The following is a 14,680-nucleotide window of genomic DNA, read 5'->3' as shown; positions in this document are numbered from 1 at the left end:
TGTGCGCGTTACAAAAATGTAATCATTGAATATGTTATCCAGTATTTATATCAATGTATATAATGAGGAATGGAATCGATGGAAAAATGTATTTTTGATTTAATCGTAGCAGCCCTAGTACACACCGATTTTACTCTTAATTCGAGAGAAAAGCATTTGTTCTGCTTCCAGCCATGTTGAATGAGTATGTGACTGTCGTTTTCTGCGATTGTCGAATAATTAAAAAAATGTTCACGAATCGATTCATGAATATTCGTAGTCACGATATATCGTACTATCGAAAAATCGTTTCATCCCTAATTTACAGTGGAGAGTATTGCACACCATTGTGGCACAAACTCTTTTCTCGCCACCATTAAGCCAGGAGTGGAAACCTGTTTATTCTGCTTGAAAAGGGAGACAGTATTTCATTACTTTCTATTTTGTTCCCGGGTTACAGTCTTTGTTTGAGGTTAAAGGATTTCAATGCACTGGGTTTGAACTTTACCCAAACTACTTTTATCTTTTGGGGTGAAGTACACCAAAGGGAACAAAAATATAAGTCAGTTGGCTAACTTCCTACTGGGTCAGGCAAAAATGGCCATTCTAAAGAACAAAATGAATGGGTTATTAACTGATGAGGCAGTGCCTATTTTTTACATGTTGTTGACGGCAAGAGTCAAAGAAGATTTTACTTTTTATAAGTTGGTGCATCAGCTAGAGCTATTTCAGATAATCTGGGCAATTAGGGAGGTAGTGTGCTTGGTGGAAGAAGATAATTTAGTAATGTGTTTGTAATTATTGTAATTGTGGATGATGTGCTAATTTATTGGTTTGAATTATGTTTGTGGTATTTATTTGTGGGAAGTTTGGGGTATTAGAGTGGAGTGTGAAATGACTGTGGACAATTGTTTTCTGCATTCTGTAATGTTTTATACTTAACATTTTTTTGGTACAATAATACACATACAGTTGGTCCACTCACTTACTCAAAATGGCCCAGAAAGTGAAAAAAGTTCAGGAAACTACCCTCTAATATTTGTGGCCTATTTAATCTTTAAAATGTATTTCTTTGTGTAAGAACTCGCTCTTGAGGTTTTCTAGCCATTTTGCTGAATTGAGCAAAGACTTGAAAGTAAAAGGTTCTTTGCTGGCAGCCATCTCTATAGTAAAGTTGTTAAGCTTGCTGTAAGATTTGGCAACCCACGCCTTCCTTGTGGAATTCAGGCAAAAAGACAACTTCTTTATGATGGTTGTTTTTTTTTTTTTTACGTTTGTTGAAGGAAATGCAATATGAAAAAAAGCCACCCTTACATTTGTAAAGGTTTGTGACCCTACAAGTCTGACTAGGTTTTGCAATTAAATAATGTCTTTGGTAAATATTTGATATGGAGGATTGATGAAAGCAAACCAGATATGTACAGTAACTACACTTTGAAATTATGCAATGCAGATTATATGTAACAAAGGGTTTTGATGTATTGTTTGCAACAAGTTGATTGTAGTGTGTTTTTTCAAATACATTTTGCATTCCGTCACTAGTATACACTTCTTTGGAAAAAGGAAAGGCGTGTCTGATTCACTTGAAACGTCTAGTAAAATTAAACTGAACTTGAACTTGCCAGCATAATTCAGGCACTGGTCCAGTGGAATGTTTTGCCCAAGTCTGTATTACTTTTCGTAAAAGGCTTTAGCTTAAGGAAAAATATTGCTAACTGTTTACAGAAAAAGAGACTAATTACTGTTGTCTTGGTGTTTACCAATCTTGATAATTATTTCTCTACTGTAGGGTTTCTCAAACTTATTTTGCTGGACCCCCCCTTTGGAAATGTTTCAGGCTGTGATGACCCCCCCACCCCGCAGTATGATGTCATATGAAATTACTGTACATCAGTGGTCCCCAACCTTTGCTGACCCATGGGCAACAACACTGAACAACTAACGCACCGCGGGCAACCAGTTTGCACACAGGCCCACCCTAATCTGCGCCTATGTGAATGCCAAGTTTAAATACATTTATATAAAAAAAAATACTGTGCGCCCCAAAGGTGGGTGTTTAAATTTAGATCAAATAGGCTATTTTTTTAAATGCCGCAGGCTTTAGCCAATCAAATCAAAGTAGTAATTGTGATGCAATGTTTGGGTCGGATCTTCCTCTCACACAACTCCTGTGCAAGCCACGTTTGATTGCGAGGCAGTTGGCGCGGATCTGTTGAAAGTCTGTTGAAAAGTCCAGTTTATTTTAATGTGTATTTTTAAAGTAAGTTAGTAGTAGTGCGGCGGTCAACACCACAAAACAAATATGCACACACTTTTAAGAGTTTAGTTTAGTAGAAGGACTAAAATATTTTGTGATGTCGGGACCCCCAGGTTGAGAAACGCTGTGCTACTGGATCACCCTAACCCTAATTATTTCCTTCTTGGAAAAGGGGGAGGAAAGTCAGTGTGACGACACCTTTAGCCGAAACTGTGTGTGTGAGAACCAGTTTTAGTTGGTTTGATTGTGGTTAGCACCTATGGTCAAAATCAATTTTTAAAGTAGAAACAACAATTTGTAAACAAGGGTCATCTGCCCGAGATCAAAGAGGCTCCTTGAACCACAAAAGAACCAGTCTGTTATCCTGACTCCTCAGAGATGCAGGCACCTCACACTGGGTGCAAATTCCTCGACTTGCCATCCAAGGGGCACACAAACTTATTACAATTGATATAAAATCTACAAAACACTATCTTTTCAGAGCTGCTGCTACATTAAGAAAAACATATTTGTTTTGTATTTAAAATGTTTGTAGATTTTTTTGAGAAACATGATGGAAATAAATAGTTGGTACAGAATGCACTTCCATTGATGACTTAGTCATGTCAGGGATTTTTTTTCTTTCTTGTTTACTTGCAATATTCTTATCTCCTTTGTGGCTATTTTAAGGCAAAACTTTCATATTTTTATGCTCTTTTTTTTTTTTAATGGTAGCCTACTCCATTAAAAAAAAAAAGTGAGCAAAACCTCTCCAACTCTCTGTACCTGCCATTGTACCGCAATTTTTAGTTCTGAAATCCAGCCAGTGTTTGTCTCTCTCTCTCTCTCTCTCATATATATATATATATATATATATATATATATATATATATATATATATATATATATATATATATATATATATATATTATTAAAAAAAAATGAAGCTTTGCAGGTATCTTGATAATGCAAAAAATGTCCCCTCACAGTCAAGTATGAACTGCAAGCTTTATAGAAAAATGAGCAGCAGTTGCAAGCACTCCATGTATAAACATGTTAGTCTGAAGGTGAAAACACCATGCAATGTTCCCTTTTGGGCCACTAGCTCAATGTAGACGTTTTGTAACAGCGGCTAGTAAACTTTACAGTTGCATAGAGACTGCAGACTGAACAACTCATTTAACCGTTCTTAAACTCCAGCCATGGGTAAATCTTCAACCAGTTTGGCTGAATTGTATCTGTTTTGCCTTTCCCTTCACTGATATCGTTATTTGTGTTGTACATTCTGCACTGTTTTTGATGTTCCGATGTTTAAGAAAATGTACAAAGTCCTTTTCAATTAATAATAGGTTTATTATAATACATGCAGGGAATCATGTCCCAAGTACAGGACCGACAGATTTAAATGTTGTGATAAGCAATAAAAGCAGCAGCGAAATAGAAGTTGCGGGCTTCTTGCTTTCGAGTCCAGATAAGTGTAGTTTATTGAAGATAAAAGTTCTGAGTTGCAACCAGACATCTTAAAGGTTACATGGTGACCAACAGTTTTCAGGTATCCTCTCTCCAAGCACGGATCAGAGCAATACAAAGCACATTTCAGTATTCTCAGTTTAAATGCTGTCTTTCAGTGACATCATGATTTTTCTTTAAGCCAATCAGACAGACACAAATCTCTTATCACTTTGTTAATTGTCCATTGTCCTAACCCTAGCTTCCAAGCATCCGGTTCAATCCAGTTTCTCTTTGAAGTAGCTAGTTTTTATAACCATCCAGTCTGTATCCACCCTAAATGACAAATGCCTTTCTTGTTAGAACTGGACATCAAAGGAGAGGCCAGCACCTATTTCAGGTTGTCTTGGAGCCTTGTCCTAGCAAAGACAAAACTGACCAAAAATATTTTTTATCAACTTACTGTCTAACTAGGAATTTAACCAGAATCTGACTTCATCTTTAACCCATTCTGTGAGTTGTATTCCAAGACCAAAAATTCATTTATATCTAAATAAAATGTTCCAACAGTTTTCATTTAACGGCTCCGGCAAACTTATTTATTTATTTAATCCAGAACTACTCGGAATGCGGCTCATAGTGCTTTTGTCACTGACACCTACTTCCTTAGAGATTGTTGTAGCGTTTTAATTAGGCATTCTAAATTGGGTGAAAAATATAGTAGCTTGCAGTCTTAAAATATGCACTGAAAGTTGCAGATATGCGGTTGCAACTTGGAAAATGCGCAATTCCCGCGCTGAAATTCAAGCCCCGCTTGCGCAATGGTGTCTTTGCAGAACGAGCCACCGGGGGACCGTGAAACTTGCCTCTTTGGTGGTTGTTAGCAATTGGAGGACTTTGTAGTAGTAGGTTGTACTTGTACAGAATGTGATCCATGTGCTACCGAACCAGCAGGATGAGAATATTTGTGTATACAAATGTTTGTTAAATAAAAATGTGGAAACTGGGAATCAAGTTGCAGGAGGATTGACAGAAATCACAATTTTAGAATCGTCTTCACAGACGAAAAGTGCACTTTTCCATATGCAGAGCTAAGCTACATGCTTCTATTCACCAAAGCACGTTCACAGATGAGATTCTGGAAAGCTTTGTAACCAGCAATTTTATGCTTTTGATTGATGCAAAATAAAACTAACTTTAGTGAAAAGTGAGAGATGAAACAAACAAAAAGGCATTTTTAATTAGCTGCAACTCCTTTGAGGATTTAGTCCCCTTCCCTTGGTCTGTTATCCTGTTGACATTTGTTTTTTCTGTTTGCGTGCAGGTTGTGCTGTCAAGATGGTGGGCGAGCGTAGGAATGGGAACCTGTTGGTGCAGCTGGGTCCCAATCTCCAGGCTTACCCGGAGGAGCTGATCCGGCAGCGACGTACCCACGATGGCCAGACTGAGTATCTGATTCGATGGAGCGTGCTGGCCATGGACGAGGGTGGTGGAACTGGGAGCGGAGGAGTGGAAGGCACAGGCGAAAGCGGAGGGGGCAGCAGCTCCTCTAGTGACAACAAGAGCGAGAACATCCTGATGTGGATGACGAGGGAGGACGTGTACGCCAACTGCCCCACACTGCTAGGCAACCGCAAGAACGACGCGCAGCGGGCCGTGAAGGAGGAGCAGCCCAGCAGCGAGTTCCCCTCTGACGTCACCTTTGACGAGGCAGAGCTCTCCGACATGAAGGAAGACGTGAAGCAACTGGTGCGGCGGGCGCACAGGCAGATGGCCAGGAGCAACGAAGTGGACATTGCCGTCAGCATCTCTCACACCATCCACGTGCTCAGCGCCTACGCCAGCATCGGCTCCCTGGTGGGTGTCTTCAAGGAGACCGGTGCTCTCGACCTACTCATGGAGCTGCTGTGTAACAAGGAGAGGCAGACCAGGAGGAGCGCTGGCAAGATGCTGAGAGCCCTGGCTTCGCACGATGCAGGTAGGCTGGCACAGTCTGTATGTTCAATCGGATGAACAAATGTACTGTTAACCAAATAATAGATTTATCAGTTATAGGCAAATGACTTAGTGTTTAACTGATATTAAAAACTTTTGAGAAAGAAACCAGGTTCTTTACTCTATCTTTTAAGCAGGTTGTCATCTCCAGTGCTTTTAGTAAAATACTCTTAAGCTTAAGGTTGTTTCAAAGAACTTGGGGATAATCCCTGGTTTAGTGTGCCAGGAAATATTAGATTTGCATTAAAGCGCAACCAGTGACACGTTGACTTCTGTATTTTTCTGCACCTCCCAGCTGTTAAATTAGGCTGACTCAGAATCCACATCATACTGGAAACGAGGGTGCCCTTTTTACATTTGATTCAACTGAGAGGTTTATTGTGATTATCAGGCCTTTTTGTTAGGAGGCTAATGGGAAACATCCAAAGGAATTTAGTTTGGTTCCGAGTCTGCTTTAATGTACACATCTCTGAATATTGTTTTACTGTTAATGTGTATATTAGTCCAGTCTCTGAATAGTGAATAGGTAAGTGTTCTAACCCTACCCTCCACCTTCTCAAGTGGGATTCATACGCTTAATCTTCTGTTTTTTGGTCAGAAGATGATAAAAAGAACTTATTTAGCCTGCTAATTCGCTATAATATTTAAGTCAACTAAGAGATTTGTAATGAAGGTTTACTAGTGCAACATTACAGTATGCCCTTGTTTAAGTTAGAGATGCTAACTTTTATAGAGTGTTATCATAAATAGGAATTCCAGAGCACTTAACAATCTAACAAAGCTTTTAAAGACTTGCGGGGGGGGGAAGAAAAAAAAAAAAAAAGTAAAAAGTATTGTAAGCCTGGCTGTTGAAACATGGGGGGACGGGGAAGTATTTTCCTTTGAATGGTATTTTCCAGGCCTCTCCTCCACAGTCCTCCTTGTTTGAGAAAGTCATGCTGTGATGAGTCACTACATGGGGAATGGAGGCAGCCAAGTGCCAGCATCATAGCTCTCCACCCGTTTTCATTTTAATTTGCAACTCTTGCTTCCTCTCTGCATTTTCATCAGCAGTGTACGTTACACTTTTTCTTTTTAATACTAGCCTATACAAGCAGGCGTGTTGGTGACATTTATCCCCCCGCCATGGTTATAAGTTCAAAATTAAAACCATCAATAGATTGTCATGACATATACCCACATGTAAAAGTGTTGTGTGACTTAAAATACCAGCACATTCCAGTACTCTAAACCAGTGGTTCCCAACCTTTCTAGTACTGTGGACCGGCAAACTTCAGCAGACCGGTTAGATTATATATATATATATATATATATATATATATATAATTAATTAAATATGCCCCCATTCCCACTCCCACTTACTATAATAATTTTTCATTGTTCAGTGGGGGGGGGATGTATGAACAGATAATATATAAACAACTTGTGCCAAAACCTGAGGGTACTGCAGTTCTTAAATTCAGAACTAGAGTGAATTTCCAGTACGGTTTGGGAAAGCCTTGAAATTAGGACACTTTTTGAGTGTACATTTAACCAGCATCATTTTTTTAAATTTAATTTACAATTTATACAATTTTTAGAATATAGACCGAAATCTGTAAACTTCTTTAAGTGAAGTGGACAGCTGACGTGACACTACCAGCAATGGTAGCGCATGGAGTACATACAACACAGTATACAAAAACTTTGGTGGGATCTACAATCTCTGAACTAATCTCCTCTGTTCAATAATAAATGAACTCCGGCTACTTGCCCGGCTGTCGGTGGCTTCGACTTACTAACACTCTTCAGTATCCAACCCTGGTTCTGTCTCTCAACTCTCACTGTCACTCTCTCACACTCGGCGAAATTCCGCTTCTTTAGCCCAGTTGGCTCTGGTTTTGCAGCAGCCCTGAGGTGAATAAATGGATCCTTTTTATACCTACCGTAAAAATCGTTGTATAGGTCGCACTGGTGTAAAAGTCTCTTGCCCCCCCCCCCCCTTTTTTTTATTTTTATTTTTAATTTTTTTGAGACTTAAATTTTAGGAAAACACCTTTTTGTTTAGTTTTCTTCCTACATGTTCAACGCTGATAAATAAAGAAATACACAGGTTTAGTTAAATAACCCTTGTTTGCAACCTTTTTTTCCATTAATAATTTTAGTGTTTTTTGTTTTTAGTTGAACTGCTAATAGAAACTCTAGTTGCTTTTTCAAAATTTCAAAATAATTGGTTCAAGTCAAGTTTAAGTACAATGTCAAAATACATAAACATATAGATATAATACCACTGTAAATTCCAGTAGTAGCAGTGTAAACCACTGACAAGTAGTACTTGAAAGGATTTAACAGTGCACCAGTAAGTAAAATCAAGTTATACATCACATCTGTGTTAACCTATTTTATTTTAGCTTATCAAGTACCCAAACACTTCAAGAACATATCTTTGCGTTACTGAACATTTCTTTCCAAAACCATACTTAGACAATATAGTTCCCGCTGCATTGGCTTTTACAAATTTGTTGTATTAATTAAAATTTTAAAGAAAAGTATTACAGTGCTGAACTTGCTTTTGCTTTCCTGTAGCCATTTTGCATTGGCGTTGCGTTAGCACTAGGGTACATTTTGACCTTCGAAGGTTCAGAACACATTACCGAAGGAAGGTTTATATTTATTTATTTAGTAGACGCCTTTATCCAAGTCAACTTACAGAGACTAGGGTGTGTGAACTATGCATCAGCTGCAGTCACTTACAAATACGTTTCACCCGAAAGAAGGAGCACAAGGAGGTTAAGTGACTTGCTCAGGGTCACACAATGAGTCAGTGGCCGAGGTGGGATTTGAACCGGGGACCTCCTGGTTACAAGCCCTTTTCTTTAACCACTGGACCCCACAGCCTCCTATTATATTTGATTGAAAATCCTATTTTACAGGTAAGCCATATAAATGGAATAAAACATTCATATGTCGTTTAAAAATACATTTATGTAGAACCGTAATCATGTTTTTATAATTTAAGTAAAAATATATGTTGTTTACACCTAATTGCTGCTTGCACGTAAGCTTGCATTGCAGCAGCACTAACTGCAGCGGACTCAGGCAAAACAAACTTAATTGAACACACACCGTTCCAAGCAGGGTATCAGTCACAGTCACATTTTACTACTACTACTACTACTAATAATATGAACTTGAGATTGTAAAGTGACCGCAGAGATTGGATGTGCCTCCATGATACATCAACGGTCGCTTGCACAGTTTGCATTCAACTTTTCGGTCGTCTGGGCATTTAACAAAAAAAATCCCAAACAGCAGAGGGGTTTCGAGCCATTTCTTTCAATACAGCTTACGCTGTCGCTTTGCTGTCAAGATGGTGTACGAAGAAATTTGCCTCTGGTTAACACGGGCTGGAGGGGGCAGGGACGGACGGTGCTCAGTTTTTTCTAAATTAAAATGATTAGTGTTGGCTTATATTTTTTTATATGTTTCAAACATATTCTACCATAGCACTTCTCTTACACTAGGTATTCAGTACATATTTTACTGAAGCACTACAACCGCTATAGGTACCCACCAGCGCTTTGGATAATATACCTTGCTCCATACACGGCAGCGGCACACGTAGAGTTGCTACATATAAAGATTTGGTTGGATTTTAATACAACAACTTTTGTTTAAGTAATATGCATTATAAAAAAAAAAAATCGAATTTTGCATGCGAGTGACATTTAATGTGTGATTTTATAGTATTCACACATTGTGAAATGATTTCTGTTAAAAAATAAATAAATAAATAAATAAAAAATTGGAATGGCATCTGACAAACCCTCAAAGGTTTTTTAGCGAACGAACCTTTGAACCTTCTAATACAGCCCTAATTACCGCTGTACACGCGTGTGATGTTGCTGAAGAGCTTGATCATGGCGGATAAAAGGTTAGGGCGGATATGTGACGGGCGGACACACGACGGAGTACTGTACTTTTTTTTTTTCCCGCCAAGTACTTTACTGTATATTGGGAAACTATTTTAGAATTCTATTTCCCACCTGTCTCACTGACTAAATCACAGAGACTTACCAGTTATGTTGCAAAATGAGTAGTACATTACAATGTGTTTAATGGTGTGGCATGCTTTGCTTTCATTCACCAACACAAATGTCTAGCCTGTGTGAAATACATTGAACCTTTTATGTGAAGTATTTTTACTGTAGTTGGGAAGATGGCATGATATCCTTATCACTTTTTTAACCTGTTTTTTATTTTGCTTTTCTCAGGGAGTCGTGCTTATGTCCTCCTATCTCTCAGCCAGCAGGATGGGATTGAACAGCACATGGATTTTGACAATCGCTACACCCTCCTGGAGCTGTTTGCTGAAACTACCTCCTCTGAGGAACATGGCATCTCTTTTGAAGGGATACACCTCCCACAGGTACTGTACAGCTCAGATAAGCTAAAGGCAAACAGTCCAGTTGTAAGTTGTATTCATGGAACACTAAATTAGACAAATTCAACAACTTCTGCAGTAGTGCCTTACACGCGCGTAGGCAACCTTAGTTGGTCTAGTTCAGGTCTCTGAACCAAATACTCTTTCATTATTAACATTTTCTGATGTTGGATAATAGATCATAGTTTGTCCACATACAGTTTAGCTGAGGTCATGATATCTTTATATTATGTTTTATTGTGTGTGTGTGTGTGTATGTGTGTGTGTGTATTTAAAAAAAAAAAAAAAAAAGTTGGATAGGTCAGAAGTAGAATGATTAGTCAAAATGAACATATATTTGACACATGCACAGTGGTTGGGTTTGCAAAGCAGTCACACCTAGGATACTGTGTGGTCCATACTGTGTGGTCCAGTGGGCTTGTAACCAGGAGGTCCCCGGTTCAAATCCCACGTCAGCCGCTGACTCATTGTGTGACCCTGAGCAAGTCACTTTAACCTCCTTGTGCTCTGTCTTTCGGGTGAGACGTAGTTGTAAGTGACTCTGCAGCTGCTGCATAGTTCACACACCCTAGTCTCTGTAAGTCGCCTTGGATAAAGGCGTCTGCTAAATAAACAAATAATAATGCTGTAAAACGAGGGGCTTCATTTTTTATGTATGTACAAATATATCTCTATTATCTGCAGATACCTGGGAAACTGCTCTTCTCCTTGGTAAAGCGTTACCTCTGTGTGACGTCGCTGATGGACAAACTGAATACCAGTGGGACTGATCAGAATGCTGAGCGATCGGACTGCGCTTCCTCTTCGCACCAGACGGAGCAGTCGCGGGTGCAGCGAGAGTTTGAATTCACCATGGCTATGGCTAACCTCATCTCCGAGCTGGTGCGGGTCATGGGCTGGGATAGGAACAGGCAGGCAGAATATGCATCCGTGCTCAACTCCATTGAGGAAGAGCAGCAGAAGGTCATCCGCTCAATATTCCAGCCCCGCAGCACCCCCTGTCAAACCGTCCTAGCTGCTGCCGCCCCCAAGAAGAAGACGGGCAACGGCTTCAAGACCCGTACAGACTTTGCCAGCCGCACTGCCTACGTGGAGTACATACAGGAAAATCTGAAAAGTGGGATGATGGTGCGCATGCTAGAGGACTATGAAGAAGTCAGCTCCGGGGATGAGGGAGAGTTTCGATACAGCAATGATGGTACACCTCCTGTACAGGTAAGCCTTTTGTTTTTCTATGCTATAATCGTTTGTCGGTAATCGGAACCAGTTTTGAAGGAATCTTTGCTGTTGGTCACCTGTTCTGTGTGTGCATTCTGCACCTTCTACTGCTAATATTTAAAACGATTTAAGCTTACACTTCATATTTTCAGTCTTATGAACTGGCCATCATATTGGGGTAATGTGACTTTTTGGTTTGTGAATGTTGTAATGCTTTGAGATATTGCCATCATTCTCGATACACAGCTATATTCTGTGATTCTCTCAAGTTTGATCATGGGTGTTATACATTAGAAATTAACCCTTTCATTACTTTATTTTTTTGTGTAAAATTTTCAGCCCCACTGTGCCTAAGCCTTGAACCTTAAAACTAAGTTGTGACTTCATATATTCAGGGTTATATAAACCCTGCATGATAAATGTGTTACTTCAAACATCAAATGACCTCACCATCAGAGACCTGTACACTTTTGAGTTGAGTTAATCTTAATTGTTAATGTTTGGTTCACAGCTGTACTCTTTGATTTTCTTACTTGAGTTCCATTATAGTGCCTTTATCGTTGGTATCATTACAGGTTGTGTAATCTTTCTCTGCTGTCTAACGAACATTTACCCAGCTGCGAGTTTGGTTGGATAATCCTAACTGCCAGGCAACATAGTGAACATTAGTTACTGTCCAAAACATTGACACATTATTTGAATGGAATGAGGAAGCTTGGACAATCCTAACTGCCAAACATTGAACACACAAGCTAACAATCATGATAATAAACATCATAAAGAAATCAATAAAAATGACAATGGAAGCTACTTAAGTTATGGATTACAAATTACAAGAACACAAAATAATGAAGGAGAACATATGCATTACCATCGAACTGGATATACTAGTTGTGTTGGATATGCTGATAATGATTTAAAACCATATTTTTGTGCAAAAAGGCCCATTGAAAAAGCAGATAGATTTGAGTTATTTCGTCCTGATTTTGTCAGGCTAATGAAGGCTGTAACTTCAGAAACACTTGCCTGTATTTGATAAAAAGGTCACCAAAACTGAGACCAAGACTGAGACCAGTATATATGCATACTACATAGAAAGTAATATTCAGTGGCTCGTAGGCTTCACAATTGCTTCAATAATTCTATTCTCATGTTTTCACTTACACATAGGATTGTGCTTCTAAAATTGTATCAGACTTTTAGAAATAATGAAACAATAAAATTTGGCTTTTCTCTGCATGTATTTCTGAGATTGGACCACTTAACCTGTCTTTAAAACTAAACTTTTTCCTAATTTAATCAAGGTTATCTAATAAGAACAAAACTGTTGAAATATTGTTTTTGCTAACTTTACATACAAGCTATACAATTGGCTTATCTTAAAAGGTAGAAGTTCCCAACACTTCTAACACCTTTACATAAGAACATAAGAAAGTTTACAAACGAGAGGAGGCCATTTGGCCCATTTTACTCGTTTGGTTGTTATTGATCCCAGAATCTCATCAAGCAGCTTCTTGAAGGATCCCAGGGTGTCAGGATCTCTTTGTGTGTTAATGCTTGCACTTTGCTGTCCATTTTATTATTTCTCATCAATTTAAAAATTGATGAAGGCAAATTGAATGACGACTGGCCTGCTTGGATGCCATTTCAATTCTGAAGTGTTTAAAACGTGACCACATTACTAATAGTAATATTTAAGCTGTAAGAAACCCAAGGGGCGTGAATTTGTTGCAGAAACCGAAACTAAACGGTAGGCTAACTTTTTATAGTTGCCTCAATTTTAATGTGCCTACAGTGACTTTCTATTTATCGGTAATTTTGTTGCAAAATATTACTGAAAAATTAATAAAAATAAAAGGAAACGTCACGTTCACATTCTCTTTTGCTAGTACCGTGATTGTCACACCTTCTCATCTCTCTAGCCAATCAATGGTCGTCTTTTCTCGTTACTATGGTTTTATCCATGGTAGTTGTGTGGTCTATGTTGAGAGGACGTTAAATGTATGCATGCATATTTAACCTTTTTTTGTTATTAAACCATATCTTTTGTCAATTAATAATTGTTTATATCTGAGTGCGTGTGAATTTTGGACTAAAAAGGTTATACATTTGGGTGAAAATGAGGCTATAAGACAATAGAGTATTGTCAAGACCGATGTGCCGAGATCAAGACCAAAACCGGACGTATCAAGACCAAGACCACCAGGTTTCGAGACTCCATCTCTGTAAAAAGACTGCATTGACGTTTTGTTTAAAAAAAATTTTAAAAAAATTCCACATGGTGACCTGCTTTTTCACAATACTGATTCTCTGGCTGAGTTTTGGAAGACTATATCTTGATTGTCAAAATATAATGGAAGTTGGACATACAGTATTGTGCTGTACTACATTGTATGTACAGGTTATTGTAACCTAATTTAAAATACTGACACTTTTTAAAATATGATTTGTGGTCCTTGTGGGGGTGCATACTGACTTGCCTTAACTGTGTTGAAAAGGTTAAATGTGCTGGAGTCCCCCAAGTGTTCACCTATATTCCCTTTCCATATCCTGTAGGTGTACTGGAACTCCTTGAGCAGGACCTACTGGGTCCACTGGCACATGATAGAGATCACTGCCAGTTGCACGAGCGGGCAGGCTGAGAAGGAAGCTCAGGAGAAGGCATCGTCACTCGCAGAGACTCTGAAGCTAAACACAGGTGAGCAAGATCCAGGAACACACCAGTTTTGTTATGAAATGAATACACCGCTGAGTGAATTGTTGAAGCCATTGTGTGATAATGTGTAACTTCTTTTTATGAACTTTGTTCTGCATTTGTTTTTATTGGTATAATCTATACAAAATATGATATTTAAAATTATGTATTTAACATTTATTCATAGTTTGATGTGATTTTAATTATGTTTCTTTTAATTTAGAAATTAAAAAAACAAGTAACTACATCCCCTCTCTTGCACATGTTTGTAAATTCATTGTTATGGGAAATGTTTGGGGAGTTGCCATGCCTGTGTGATTGATGCAGGGATTGTTTAGATGGGATAGAGAGAGAAAGTGGGAGTAAAGAAAATGGTGACTGTTCTTGTTGTTCAGTTATGTGTACAGCTCTGATTTAAATAAGCCAGCAACGCTGCATTATGAATATGTGTGACCTAAAGTCCTCTTTAAATGCCGCTTGTTTAATTGGGACAGACGCTTGTTCAGGATATTTTTACATCTCCTCGAGGCATCCCGATAACGTGGCGCCGACTGCATTAGTAGAAGGTCACAAAAACAATTTTCTGCTCCCTTGTGGCAGAAATAACAAAGTGCAGCTGAATAAAACGAATTTGAAAAAACAGGCTTGCCACCTTGCAATATTTTTGCATTATCGCACCGTGTTA

The 14,680-nt window shown here is 38.7% G+C and overlaps 1 protein-coding gene across 2 annotated transcripts in view; it reads left to right on the top strand.

The window, feature by feature from the left end:
• LOC117402445 (cullin-9-like) overlaps positions 1-14,680 on the top strand; it is a 79,278-nt gene that overhangs the window by 17,456 nt on the left and 47,142 nt on the right. For both annotated transcript variants that reach the window (XM_034921342.2, XM_059023849.1), the window contains exons 2-5: positions 4,989-5,642; positions 9,913-10,067; positions 10,767-11,297; positions 13,857-13,998. In XM_034921342.2, the coding sequence (XP_034777233.2) occupies positions 4,989-5,642; positions 9,913-10,067; positions 10,767-11,297; positions 13,857-13,998 (1,482 nt within the window). The remainder of the gene's footprint in view (positions 1-4,988; positions 5,643-9,912; positions 10,068-10,766; positions 11,298-13,856; positions 13,999-14,680) is intronic.

The sequence above is a fragment of the Acipenser ruthenus genome, chromosome 5 (assembly GCF_902713425.1).
Source record: "Acipenser ruthenus chromosome 5, fAciRut3.2 maternal haplotype, whole genome shotgun sequence".
Classification (NCBI taxonomy): Eukaryota; Metazoa; Chordata; class Actinopteri; order Acipenseriformes; family Acipenseridae; genus Acipenser; species Acipenser ruthenus.
Note: the sequence above shows the minus strand (reverse complement) of the source record. Positions and strands in the feature narration are given on the sequence as shown.